Genomic DNA, 14,115 nt, shown 5'->3' on the forward strand with positions numbered 1-14,115 from the left:
CTCCATTCATCTGGGTGTCACAGATTAAAGTCAGACCCAAGAGAGAACTGCTGGACCAAAGTCAGCGATCAGAGTCAGTCATTCAAATCAGATCAAAGAGTATCACAGAATTCTTTAACTTTAAACTTCACAGTCTGCTTGTGATCACAGAATGAGAACACTTCCAGAATTCTGACTTTCACCTCACAATTCCAAATGTGATCCCAGAATTAAGATGGCAGAATGACATCACAGAACGAGATGGCAGAATGACATCACAGAATGAGATGACAGGACGACAGCACCGAATGAGATCAAGGTAGGAGACGATGTAAGAGAACGCTCAGCTTCAACATTCAGTAAATCTCTTCCTTGGTGCATTATGACATCAAGAACTTTTGGTCCATCTGGTCGAGTGCATCAGGGTCATTCAACCTATTTTGCAACGATGCCAACTAACCACCGTAAGCGAGACAATGGTCCAGTCCTTGAGAGTAACTGGAACCACACCGTGGACAGTTTCGATAACATGAACCTGCATGGGGCTCTGCTTCGGGGAATTTATGGATATGGTTTGGAAAAGCCGTCTCTTATACAGCAGAAAGCTATCATACCCTGTATCAAGGGTTATGATGTGATTGCCCAGTCCCAGTCTGGCACTGGCAAAACTGCTGCATTTGCAATTTCTATTCTACAAAAGATCAACCTGAGACACAGGGCCACTCAGGCTCTGATTGTGGCCCCCACCAGGGAGCTGGCTCAACAGATCCAGCGAGTGGTTCTGGCTCTGGGTGACTACATGGGAGTCACCTGCTATGCCTGCATTGGAGGCACCAGCATCCATCGGGAGGCCCAGAGGCTGAGGAACGAAGACCCTCAGATTGTTGTGGGGACCCCCGGTCGAGTCTTGGATATGCTCAATCGCAGACATCTTTGTTCAAGGAGCATCAACATGTTCATCATGGACGAGGCTGATGAAATGCTCAGCCGAGGCTTTAAGGAGCAAATTTACGATATTTTTCAAGTCCTGCCAAGCAGAGCACAGGTGGTGCTCTTCTCTGCCACGATGCCGTCTGACGTACTGGCAGTGACCAAGAAGTTCATGCGGGATCCTGTCAGGATCCTGGTGAAGACAGAGGAGCTGACCTTGGAGGGCATCCGCCAGTTTTATGTTGATGTCACAAAGGAAGAATGGAAGCTGGACACCCTCATGGACCTTTATACATCCCTTACTATAACACAGGCAATCATTTTCACAAACACTCGCAGGAAAGTTGAGTGGCTGACTCATCAGATGGAGTCAAGAGGTTTCACCGTCTCTGCACTACATGCAGAGATGGACCAGAGCCAGAGGGATGTGATTATGAGGGAGTTCCGCTCAGGATCCAGCAGGGTCCTGATCACAACGGACATTCTGGCCAGAGGCATTGATGTCCAACAAGTGTCTCTGGTCATAAACTATGACCTCCCAACAAAGAAGGAGAGCTACCTCCACAGGATTGGTCGAGGAGGTCGGTTTGGACGAAGAGGAGCTGCCATCACCCTTGTGACCAATGACTGCAGACGAGCCCTGAAGGACATTGAGACCTTCTACAGCACCACCGTTGAGGAGCTGCCCGCGGACATAAATGACCTGCTGTAGAAGAATCTAAGCATCAATCATCACCCCATCATTTTAGGGGACAGACTGTGATTCATTGATTGTGTGTGAATAAATGAAAATGAAGTACATCTGTCTTTGAAAAAAAAGTTTTTTATAAATAGTGTGCAATTCTGGCTGCACCACGCAGCTACAAGAGCAAATTGTTTAATCACCTGTGTCAGCTCATAATGGTTTCTGTGGGACTGTTCGAACACGGGATCTTTGTGGAGTCTCCATGTTTTCCCTGTTCCTGTGTGGGTTCTCTCTGGTACTCCAGCTTCCTCCCACAGTCCAAAGACATCAAGAGGGGACGAGGCTGATTGATACTCTAAATTGACCGTAGGTGTGACTGTGAGTATGAATGGTTGTCTGTCTATATGTGTTGGCCCTGAGATGGACTGGCGACTCATCTAGGGTGAACCCAACCTCTCACCTGAAGGCTGCTGGGATAGGCTCCAGCCCCCCCATGACCTTTAACAGGATAAGCGGTAGAAAATGGATTGATGGATGGATGCAATCAAGCATTTTCCTGGTGAGGGACAACCATGTGCGTTCTTACAAAGTGGACTGACTATGTATTTATCAGTGAAATCCCCTCACTTCCTTGTGTCACACATGGTGACCGTACTGCTCCCTAGAGTTTACTCTGCATGTTCCCTTCATGTTAGCATGTCTTCCAGGTCATGAAGTGCATGAAATCACTAAATCCTCTAAGCCGAGGTTGCAAATTCAAGCACCTGATGTGAAATGTCTGTAGGCAGCTGTGACCAGTTTACAGGCTATATGAAGACAGGGAAGCAGTGAATGAAAGTCCGCTAGCTTACATTACTATTACTTAGTTATGAAACGTCTCTCTCCATCTGCTCCTGCCTGTTTATGCGGCATGGCCACAATTTACAGCTGAGTCGGATATGAGATCTCTCCATCCGTCTGCCCAGGCCCGTATATGCTGAGTAACCACAATTTACTGACAGACATTTTGTTTAATGGATACCATTAATTAATTCCCGGCTTGCTCTTTGGCAAGTGCTCACCAGAGTCCATCAGGAAATGAGTCCACTGCGAAAGCCAACAACCAGGTCACTGCAAATGAATGGTAATATCAACACCTGTCTGACTCCTGAGTGATTTAGTCCCCCCTGCTGATGATGCTGATTTTGTATTCTGTACCTTCTGTACCTGCTGGCTAGTTATGCCAATTGAGTGTAATGAGATTCCATTTTGAAGGGAAACTGATCACTCCAAATCACCACTAATGCACTATGTCATAAGCTTTGTGTTTGACGTATTGAATCTCGCCATAACATCAGTAAAGCTTATAGAAGGACATTTCTCCCTGCAGGAGAAAGTAATAATGCTTCCGTTGAAACACTTTGAGCCGGAGGCAGCTCGATTTAAGATTTTGATACACACTAACTGTGTGTCAAAGAGGATTCTGATTTCCATAAACTGGCCTTGGGTTCATTCGTGGATTAGCAGTAGTATGTGATCTATACGTCTCACCGGGAGGGATGAAACGTGATCAATAGGTTGGGTCTGTGTGTGTGTCTTTGCAGCTGTCCTTGAAGTCAGGGAGCTGAGCTGTGTGCCAGAAGACAAACTAAAGCACCGTGACAGGAAAGTGCAACATCACTATGAACCCCTCTTCCGCACACTTGATTGACCCAAAATGGCTGTTCAGTTGCATTAGCTAATTGCAACAGGGTAACACATAGTGTCTTTTCATCACACCAGTTGTGCTGATTCATTTCAGTCAGCTAGTGGGGCAGCCTGACCAGACAGGTTTTAGGCGGTAGACTCAAGCCAGTGATGATATATGTTGATTGAATTCATCAATTAATTGACTTAATTGAAGAAATCTACTGATTTCACTCCAAAAATGATAAAGCTTAAACAAAGCCTGCAAGCTAGGAAAAAAGTATCTCTTCTAAAAACAAGCACACAATTCAAACTTTTATTTTGAAGCACATTACAATCAATATTTCAAGATACCCTCGGCATTATTGTGACGACCTTTGAGCTGACCCCTTGTTTTGACTCCGTGCTTCATCCCACAGGTGACTCAGTAGTATAACTGAGAACACCTTAGGGCCCCAGTGTGTTCCTAGTGTATCTTCTTCTCTCTGCTTCCCTGTTGCTGCTGCATTCCCCTTTCCTTAAGTTGATGAAGGTTTTTAGGATGCATCCACTCCTATAGATTTTCATCTGAAAGAGGAAATTAAAAATTAACAAAATCTCTTTCCCCCAAAACAATTAGAGTAACATGCATTCATTCATTCCTATCTATACTAATATGTTTGAAAATCCCATTGGACATGTTTATGCCAATGTAAACAGGAGGTAGATTGTCTATTCTGTGGGCAGTTGCAGAAAATACATACAAGTATTTTATGTGTTTTAGCAGGTACATGTCTGCTACCTCAGTAAGTAAAATTGCCTCCACGGGCAACCTCATATTTTTTTGCCACTCATCTGAAACAACAGCTGAAACATTGATACTAGCAAAGACCACAAAGTTAGTGCCTAGCAGTCGCTTCCTATCTCTACGCCCCGTAATTCTTAATTTGATTAAATAAAGTCTGCTTTGCTATGTTTCTCGTAGTTGCCTCAGACCTGGGTGGGGGCTCTTTTGGGATTTGAACCCAGGACCTGTATTTTAACATGTTAACAAGATAAAAGGCCGCTCACCACATGCCAAACCCCCTCTCTTAGTCTACCAAATTACATCATTCATGACATTAGTAAGCGTATATAACAACCCAAAGATGAGCTATATGGTACTCTACTGGACCGCAAAGTGATTCAGGACAAAACATGGCTGAAGTGTAATTAGTTTGGTTGGACGGTTGGACTTGGATTATGATAAGTACTGTGTGGCCCAAATGGACCACAAATGTAAAGAGAGGGGCATGAAATGTGTAAGATGTGGGCTTTAGCCATAAGGCTAAATTTAGCCCACCACAAACCCTGCGTCAACTGTGCCGTTCAAGGCCAAATGTGGGCCATAGAACTGAACTGAGAAGGGATATGGTTGACTCTTGGGCCATATATTTCATTGTTATCTTGGTCAGACATAGTTGAATGCCTCCCTTGTGATCTCCTGAAATCATGGAGAGCTGCAAGGAGCGAAAAAAAAGATGAGTCATTAATTCATTGGGGATAAATTCACTCATTTTGTCAGTGTAATATGTAATGATTAGTGTCACAGATTGGAGAGGTTCTCCTAGCTAACATTCAACACAAAAACAGCTGGTACAATTCTTGCTTGACTTCTTTGGTATTATGATCCCTGCAAAGAATACATGACGACATAAATTCTGCAGAATACAGGGTTCCTGCAATCGTAAGTGACTCCCACTTCCTGCTTCAATGGAAATGGACATGCCATACTGATCGGAACCATAGGTGTGTTGCCTGGGCAGGTTTGGTGCACACGGGCCAGGATACAGAACTGGACTGTGGCCAGGTAGCAGAAAAGAGTCGCCCCTAGCATCTTGAACCAGATGTTACTTCATGAATCCTTACCCAGGAATCTGTGACTCATACCAAATCCTTCCCTCTGCTTCACAAAAAAGAAAAAAAATCCAAGAAAACCTTTGGGGGATTGAATTAGGAATAGGAAAGGAACGTGAAGGGTGTGGGGGGGTAAATCATGATGTTCGTGACAAGGTGAGGACGAAGGTGTGAATGATTAACAGATAGTCCTGGGTGGGGGCAGGAGTAAGCACACCTTCCCCCTCCTCCTCTCTCTGTCAGTCTAGATGTAATAACAGGCTCCATCATAGGCCAAATATTTCAAAAACACGGCTGAGTGAAGAGCCGAAGAACAAAATAAACAGGAGCAACAGCAGAGAATCAAAGCCTGGAAGTGATGAAAGTGCCCCCCAACATCCTGTCTGTCACTTAGCAGAGGAGGTGGGATGCCTGTTGGGACAAGAGCTCTGGGAGGCAGTGAGCGTATGCATACAATTGTGGTGCTTGAGTGATTTGATGTATATGTTGAAGTCTTCCTAAAGCACCCACCGCTGTGATTCTTTCTCACTCTCTCAATCAAAGTCTTCGGTGGAGGCACACGTATAATAGAAAGTTGAGTTTCGCTGATTGATGTTGCTGCCTCATCTGTGAAATATGTCTGGCTTGGTCAAGCTGGAGAGGGAGGGAGGGGAGGAAGGGAGGGGAGGGAGTACCCTCAGGTGTAAAGGTAGGGATCTGCTCCCCTTCCTGGTGTCAGATTAAGTGCCCCACCCCTCAGTCCTTCACCTACTCTTTTTCTCCATGTAAAGTGATGTAAGGCTGCCGGGGTCTCTTTTCACTTCTCCTCCCCCTGTGCAGCGACATCTCACACACACACACACACACACACACACACACACACACACACACACACACACACACACACACACACACACACAATGCGACTCTTCACAATACCCACATCAATAAATCAACAATATTAAATAAATAAATTGCAATTATGTGAGAACATGCAGACTCCACACAGAGAGATCCCATGCCTTAGCCAGGACTTGAACCCAGAACCTTCTTGCTGTGAGGTGACAGTGCTAACCACTGCACCACTGTGCTGCCCAAAAAAAAATGAAATGCATACATGAATTCATGTTGAGGATAGAATAGCATTGGACATTTTAGACTGAATTTTTGGTGGATGTAATTGTTCACACAAAAAGATGCCCCTTTTGGAAGAAAAATCCTCACCTGGACATTGTCTCCCCCATGAGGATGAAAATGAGTCACCTCAAAATAGCGTGATCTCAAGTAAAGCTGCAGGCAGTGTTGAATGGGTTCTCACACCTTCACACACATTTGGGTTTATAACAGAGGGAGAGTTTAAACCATTCATGATATTTGGATTTTGTACGGAGTAGACTGGTTCAAATATCACTTCCTGTATCCACTAGGCGGCACGTAAGATCACACTGTCTAATATTTGACCTTGCTGTCTTTTAAGAGATGACAATTCAGTCTGTTAGAGCAGGTTTACTTCCTGTTTCCAAGTTGCGGTGCTGTGGCTGTGAGTTAAATTTGTCCAGCGGATGTGTTAAGGCTGGGACTGTCAGCCATCATGTCAAATTTGATGGAAAAAAACCCACTCTGACCACGTAAAGGGAAGTTTCTTGGCAAAATATTAAAATCTGCTGCCTCCCGCAACCGCATATTCAAATGAAAACTCACAGTCTTATATCTCCCAGGCTTTAAGGCATCTCACCAAATTTGAGGTGGATCTGGTCAAACTGCAATAGTATTTAAGCATAAAACATGTAATTTCTTGCTTCCACGTGGTGGAATTATGATGAAATATTGACAAGTATTTGCCATGATTTGTGAAGTCTAAAAAAGATATGAGGTTGGGTCAGGTTAGATAGATGTCCAGGTCACAGCTAATTTTATCCGCGCTTTGCGATTCATCTTCAAAGTCTGTTCTTCTGACCAAATGTGAGGAAAATCCAAGAGGAGGCGTTTGAGAAAGTAACACAGGTGGATAACAAACTTGGTCAGTGGAGGTGAAACCTAACATCTGCCAATGAGGTTTTTTTTTTTCCCCACTGTTGTTCTTCTGCCAATAGGATTACACAAAATGAAGCTGATTTCCACTAAACCTGTTGGAGTGGTGTAGTATGGGCCAAGGATTATTCATTAAATATTGGAACAGATTAATTATGATGCGATCTGGTGGCAACTTAAAAAGAGGTGTTTCTTTTTACACTTGGATGTGCTCCTCCTAGTGGGTCTCATTTTAAATGTTCTCACTGTTCTCACAATGTCAGCCATCATGTTCTCATGTTACATAGCAGTTCTACTGTGTACTGTATTTATATCTCATTAGCTCCTCTGGAGGGAGAAAAAGACTCCTGCGCAGCCTTGAGCAACCTGAAAGAGTGAGGACAGATATTCGTAACTTTTATTTAATTGCTAGGTTAGGAATAGATGTAGTTTTTTTTTTTATTGATACCAGCTTATATATTCATACATGATGTTGAATGAAAGGAAATGAATAGCGTTATATAAATAGAATTACAGAGTAAAGTAGAAACCAAAGAGAAGAGAGGAAAGGACAGTGTGGAAAATCACCACAGCTTAATTAGTAGGATTAGGTCACACCGAACTAATTCATCTCTGCATCTCAAAAGGGAACTGTGACATCTTCCAGGATCCAGGGACTGTTGGGTTTGTGTTTTTGCCTGCCCCAAAATATGTAAATGAAAGGGGACTTATTTAGAACATGAAGGGCTTAAATACATTGAAATTTATATTCACAAAAAGTTTGAAATACGAGATTGACGACAAGTAACGTTAGGTGGCGATAATGCGCCATGTGGCTCTTTAGTTGCTATTCCCCATCAAAATAGAGGAAGAAATAGAAAAAAAAACAGTCGAAGAAGAAAAAGAAGCCTGCTAACCTTCCCGAGTACCAGCCGGGGACTCGTAAAATGAGTGATATTGTACAAGAACCTAATTGCAATTAAGTGGCTGACATATTGATATTCAACGTAAGTGATACATTATAGTTCCAGGACTGGATTACGTTGTTGACGTTCTGCTAGGTTATATTCAGCAATATAGTTTCACGTTATTGCTAACGTTAGCTAAACCTAAACACCGTGAGAGCCATACGAGGCTGTACCAAAGCTAATTTATACTATTTGGGCATTTCAGTTTTATGCACAGTAACTTTGCATTCTCTATTTCTCCTTCGTATTGTATTGTCCCTTTTTAGCCTACTTTCACAAGCTAACTAGAGATGTTAGCTAGCTGTTACGCCAGCTAACAGATAAAAACAATCTGACATGTCACCGCCGAAGCTCAACTATCAAACTTCCTCTTCGAATGCGTGTTTCTGACATTTCGGCACGTTTTAGCGAAAGCATATGCATTACGTTTTTGTGTTTGTCGGTCACCATCCAGATGGTGATCATGTCAGGCACAGCCACTGTGCTGCAACAATTTGTCAGCGGGCTGAAGAGTCGAAATGAAGACACCAGAGCAAAATCAGCGAAAGATCTGCAACACTATGTGACAACAGAATTGAGAGAGGTAAATACAGTTGGACCTTCTATCAACCATGTCATGACAAACTCAGTAGGTGGGGGATTTGTCTACATGAGCTGTGAAATGACTCTGAGTAGGTGCAAATACTAATGTTTGGTTTACATAAATTGCACTTAGTGGGTGGGATATTGAAAAGGACTTTCTTTTAAAAGTAACTAGTGCCAGATATTTCGGAATCTATCGAATCTGGTTTGTGTCCTCTACAGTTAAGCCAAGATGAAGCCACTACATTCTATGATGAGTTAAACCACCACATATTTGAGCTGGTATCCAGCTCTGATGTTAATGAGAAGAAAGGAGGGATTCTTGCCATCGGTAAGTCTCAATGCAGTTTCTCTCTTGTCTGTTCATACTCAAGCTCTTGATGAATGAGCTCGACCTGGTGCCCATGGTGACCTCTGTCTTTATTGCATGAAACTGTGTGCAGGATCATTGTCACTTATCATGAATAGAAGCATAATTGAGAACGTTCTGTTTGTTCTAGTGAGTCTGATTGGAGTCGAGGGAGGCAACGCTACCAGGATCAGTCGCTTTGCCAACTACTTGCGGAACCTGCTCCCCTCCAGCGACCCGGTAGTGATGGAGATGGCTTCCAAAGCCATGGGTCACCTGTCAATGGCGGGGGACACCTTCACTGCCGAATACGTGGAGTTTGAGGTGAAAAGGGCCCTTGAATGGCTGGGAGCAGACAGGAATGAAGGCAGGCGTCACGCGGCAGTAAGTGACTCACAACAGAGAATGTGCTATTTGTTGTTGAAACCCTTTGTGGAGTTTATGTGTGTTCAACCTGAGGGTACTGAAGGTACCCATGGCACTGCTGTGCTGTGCTAGTTTTCAACAAGCTTAAATTTTACTCAGCATACCAGTGACTTTTTGTTAAGACATCGTTACTACCACGAACCTTTATTAAGTTTGCGCACCAAAAAACATCAAGAAATGTACTACATAAGAAACAGATGGATTAGCCTTCAATATCAGTATGTTGATTTTCTATTTGTCAAAATTTAAACTTAACTTTTTGTAAATTCTTGTTTGAAATGACCAGCTGACAAACCAGACAGTTTAACCTCTGGTGTTTTTTGGTCAATGTGGGTGATTACACACCCTTGCACTTTGACCTCTTCTCCTCCTCTTATCTTCGACCTGAAATTATTCAGTAAAGGCTCATGCTAAGCTAGACAGACACAATGAAATGTAGATGTTTTTGAGTTGGATTTGTTTTTCCAAAGTTGTGTGACAATTAAAATCAGTATCAGCTGTCAGGGAAATAAGCACTACTAATTTTGTGCTGATATCACAACTAGGTACAGTTGTGAGAAAGAAATTCATGTGAGATGTTTTCTGTTCATTCCAGGTGTTGGTGTTGAGGGAACTGGCTGTCAGTGCACCCACCTTTTTCTTCCAGCAAGTGCAGCCGTTCTTTGACAACATCTTCTATGCAGTGTGGGATCCCAAGCAAGCTATCAGGGAGGGGGCCGTGTCCGCCCTGCGAGCCTCTCTCATCCTCACCACACAGAGGGAGACCAAGGAAATGCAGAAGCCGCAGTGGTACAAAGTATGGTCTTCTACTACATCCTGTTATGTTCTATGTTATATTTGATAGGGGATGAAACCTTTTTTACCAGGAAATATTCTTTTATGCCACAGCAAACATTTGAGGAGGCAGAGAAGGGCTTTGATGAAACTCTGGCTAAGGAGAAAGGGATGAACCGTGATGACCGGGTCCACGGTGCTCTCCTCATCCTGAATGAGCTGGTTCGCATCAGCAGCATGGAGGGAGAGGTAAGTCTGCGGTCAAATTTCACTGTGGAAATCTTTTCTTTGCAAAACTTTCTTTCACTTGCTTGTCTGCCACCAGCGCATGCGCGAGGAGATGGAGGAGATCACACAGCAGCAGCTGGTCCATGATAAGTACTGCAAGGAGCTGATGGGATTTGGAACAAAGCCCCGTCATATCACGCCATTCACCAGCTTCCAGTCAGTGCAGCCCCAGCAGTCCAACGCCCTCCTGGGCCTGTTGGGATACAGCACACCTCAGGGCTTCCTCAGCTTTGGAGCCACCCCAGTGCCAGCTAAGAGCTCCCTGGTGGAGAGTCGATACTGCCGTGAGCTGATGGAGGAGCGTTTTGACCAGGTGGGTTTTACAGCCACAGCAATCATTCAGTCACAGTTGTTAGGTTCATAATAAGTTTCCTTTGCTTCAGAGGAAGTGACGTTACTTGACTCAAGCAATTAACAGTGGTACTCATTGTGAGCAGCATTTTCAAGCTTCTGAACAGCACCGAAATAAACACTTCTCAAGAAACTTGCAAGACTATTGAGTCTGTCCAGTTTTTTTTGTTTTTTTTTTAACTACTGTTGAAACAAGTTTTCTTCTGTTTCCCGATTGAGGTTGCAAGGTTAATGTGCAGCATTCAATGCTGAAAATATTTGTATGTAAGATGCTTGAACTAGTTTGTTCGACTAATTTTTGTGAGAAAGTTGTGCAGAAAGTGTTTCCCTAATGATGCTCTGCTGTTTCTGCTCAAACTGTTTCCAGGACGTACTCGGTACCAGATGAACATAGTTAAGAGCAAGCCATTTACATGTATGAAGATACGTGTCATTGTATCACTCACAATGGAACGATGGAGTTCACCCCTCAAATAGTGTGTATTCATTGGCTAAAAAAGGCAGTGTGAAGACATTATGAAGACAAATAAAACTGTCCTTTACTCTGTCCAGGTTTGCCGGTGGGTGCTGAAATACAGAACCAGTAAGAATCCTCTGATCCAGATGACCATCCTCAACCTGTTACCACGGCTCGCTGCCTTCCAGCCACATGCCTTTACAGGTGGGGCAATTTGACAACAAATGTACAAAACCAAATGGTGGTGGTGGTGGTGGTGGTATAAGTAGCTCATACGGTCTCCAGCCTGCACACGTCCATCTGTGTTTAATCCTGTCGTTCACTGCTCTCTCTGCCACGATGCAGACCAGTACCTGTCTGACACTATGGGCTACCTGCTGGGCTGTCTGAAGAGGGAGAAGGAGAGGACAGCAGCTTTCCAGGCTCTGGGGTTGCTCGTGGTGGCGGTCCGAGCAGAAATCCAACCCTACCTTTCTAAGATCCTGGAGATCATCAAGGCTGCCCTGCCTCCCAAGGACTTTGCACACAAGTCAGTAATTCTGAACATACAGAGGGCTTGATTAGCTTTTTAATTCCCTTTTTAATCATTACGGTTCATCATTTTGTCCTCATACTCTAGATTTTGTAATGTATTTTATTCATGTGGTCGACCCACTTTTAATAATCTGCAATGCTCACCTTGCCAAGCACATTTCTCCTAGTCTGAGAAATTTCTGTAAGATGCAGGTAAAAAAGAAATAGTAACAATTGAGATCTCATTCAGCAGGATGTTTTTCGTACTTATCAGCTAAAGCAACTCAGGCAAATTCTTGTCATGGGCTTTTGCAGTAATATCACAATAAGGGATTTATTTTCTACTTGCGCAGGAGGCAGAAGACCATGCAGGTGGACGCCACAGTCTTCACCTGCATCAGCATGCTGTCACGTGCCATGGGTCCCAGCATCCAGCCAGACATCAAGGAGCTGCTGGAGCCCATGTTAGCTGTAGGCCTCAGGTAGGACGAAATGCTTTCACTGTGTTTTCTAAAAAGTTTTTTGTAATGATCTTATTTGTCCAGCGTTTTCTCAATATATGTCCTGGTTTGTCCAGTCCCGCTCTGACAGCGGTGCTGTACGACCTGAGCCGTCAGATCCCTCTGCTGAAGAAGGACATCCAGGACGGTCTGCTGAAGATGCTCTCCCTTGTGTTGATGCATAAGCCACTCCGTCATCCTGGCATGCCCAAAGGCCTGGCTCACCAGCTGGCATCGCCAAGCCTGACTAACATCCCAGAGGCTAGCGATGTTGGCAGCATCACACTGGCCCTACGCACTCTGGGAAGCTTTGAATTTGAGGGTAAGAAGAGAAACTTGGGCTCTAAGCTGTTGTGTATGTGTATGGAGTTCATGATCTGGAAAGGAGAAAATAGAAATATTAACAACTGCAAACTGATGGAAATAAGCGAGGAGGTCATGTCAGGCTCAAGAAGCAAAATACAATACAAATCTTGAGCTTGAACCAAGGCAGCTTGGATTCCAAAAATGCCACAGCACGGAAAAGATAGCATGTATCACAAGTCTCCTTTGCCATAATGCAGATGGTTAAGGAATTGTTATTTTAACTCGTTGTTCTTGCACCAGGACACTCCCTCACCCAGTTTGTTCGCCACTGCGCTGACCACTTCCTGAACAGTGAACACAAGGAGATCCGAATGGAGGCAGCTCGCACCTGCTCACGCCTCCTCACTCCCTCCATCCACCTGATGAGCGGCCATGTTGTGAGCCAGACTGCAGTGCAGGTGGTTGCAGATGTGCTGAGCAAACTGCTGGTTGTCGGCATCACCGACCCAGGTAACTCGTGACCTCTGACCTCTGGGACAAACCAGTTGATGAGTTGAGAGTGATTACAGCGTTTGACCCTGGACTCTTGCAGATCCAGACATTCGATACTGTGTGCTGGCGTCTCTCGATGAGCGTTTTGACGCTCACCTCGCCCAGGCTGAAAACTTACAGGCGTTGTTCGTGGCCTTGAACGATGAGGTGTTTGAGATCAGAGAACTGGCCATATGCACCATTGGACGCCTCAGCAGCATGAACCCCGCCTTTGTCATGCCCTTCCTGCGCAAGATGCTCATTCAGGTAGTCGAGGCACACAAGATGCACACTTGAAATAGTTTTCTAATCATTAATGAGGCATTGTTGAAAAAAATAACCATCTGTTCTTGAAACATCAGACATGAATCATTAAACAAAAGGTTATGGATAAAGTGTGTAGAGTCACATTTGTCATACAGTATTTATCAGTGGCTGGAGGTAAAAGAAATCACGGCTTCAAGTATTGTTGAAAAAAAATCATTTGAAAGCTGTTTTGATGGCACGTAAAAATCTTCACACAGGTACTTTGATAGAATTAAAAAAGCATTTGTTTTTTCTGATGACTACATTTTAGCCTGTCTTGGAAATTCAATGGAAGGAAAAATTTCAAACACATATTTAAAAATCAATATGGTTTTCATTGTGTATTTGAGCTAATTCTTGATGATGTTCCCTTTAAATAGAGCTTGTGTTTAACATCCGTCAATCTTATACATCAGTTTAATAGAAGCTAGTTCAGTAAGCTCCCTTGTTGTCTGCTGTTTCTGTTTGACACCTTTAGATGGCAGCACAGGTCCAGGTGTTGAATACAGCTTAACAATCCAAACACTCAGTGAGGTTTTCTTTATTAAAGAGTAGGATGTGTTCAAAGAATTGAAAGTTTATTTCCAGTGGAACAGAGTGATTAAGTCTCATGTTTCTCACTCATATTTTAATCTTGTTGC

At 43.8% G+C, this 14,115-nt stretch overlaps 1 protein-coding gene and 1 pseudogene across 1 annotated transcript in view; both read left to right on the top strand.

The window, feature by feature from the left end:
• The first annotated feature begins 339 nt into the window (after positions 1 to 339).
• On the top strand, positions 340 to 1,718 carry LOC147256215 (eukaryotic initiation factor 4A-I pseudogene; annotated as a pseudogene).
• A 6,254-nt stretch (positions 1,719 to 7,972) lies between these two features.
• mtor (mechanistic target of rapamycin kinase) overlaps positions 7,973 to 14,115 on the top strand; it is a 76,144-nt gene continuing 70,001 nt past the window's right edge. Inside the window, exons 1-13 of the mRNA XM_086214152.1 lie at positions 7,973 to 8,130; positions 8,546 to 8,674; positions 8,896 to 9,004; positions 9,174 to 9,406; positions 10,044 to 10,244; positions 10,337 to 10,471; positions 10,548 to 10,823; positions 11,414 to 11,522; positions 11,664 to 11,847; positions 12,185 to 12,313; positions 12,409 to 12,653; positions 12,938 to 13,147; positions 13,230 to 13,435. Of these exons, the coding sequence (XP_086070278.1) occupies positions 8,546 to 8,674; positions 8,896 to 9,004; positions 9,174 to 9,406; positions 10,044 to 10,244; positions 10,337 to 10,471; positions 10,548 to 10,823; positions 11,414 to 11,522; positions 11,664 to 11,847; positions 12,185 to 12,313; positions 12,409 to 12,653; positions 12,938 to 13,147; positions 13,230 to 13,435 (2,166 nt within the window). The 5' untranslated portion in view covers positions 7,973 to 8,130. The remainder of the gene's footprint in view (positions 8,131 to 8,545; positions 8,675 to 8,895; positions 9,005 to 9,173; positions 9,407 to 10,043; positions 10,245 to 10,336; positions 10,472 to 10,547; positions 10,824 to 11,413; positions 11,523 to 11,663; positions 11,848 to 12,184; positions 12,314 to 12,408; positions 12,654 to 12,937; positions 13,148 to 13,229; positions 13,436 to 14,115) is intronic.

Source organism: Aulostomus chinensis, chromosome 9 (genome assembly GCF_037954235.1).
Source record: "Aulostomus chinensis isolate RoL2024-O1b breed Wild chromosome 9, RoL_Achi_v1.0, whole genome shotgun sequence".
Lineage (NCBI taxonomy): Eukaryota > Metazoa > Chordata > Actinopteri > Syngnathiformes > Aulostomidae > Aulostomus > Aulostomus chinensis.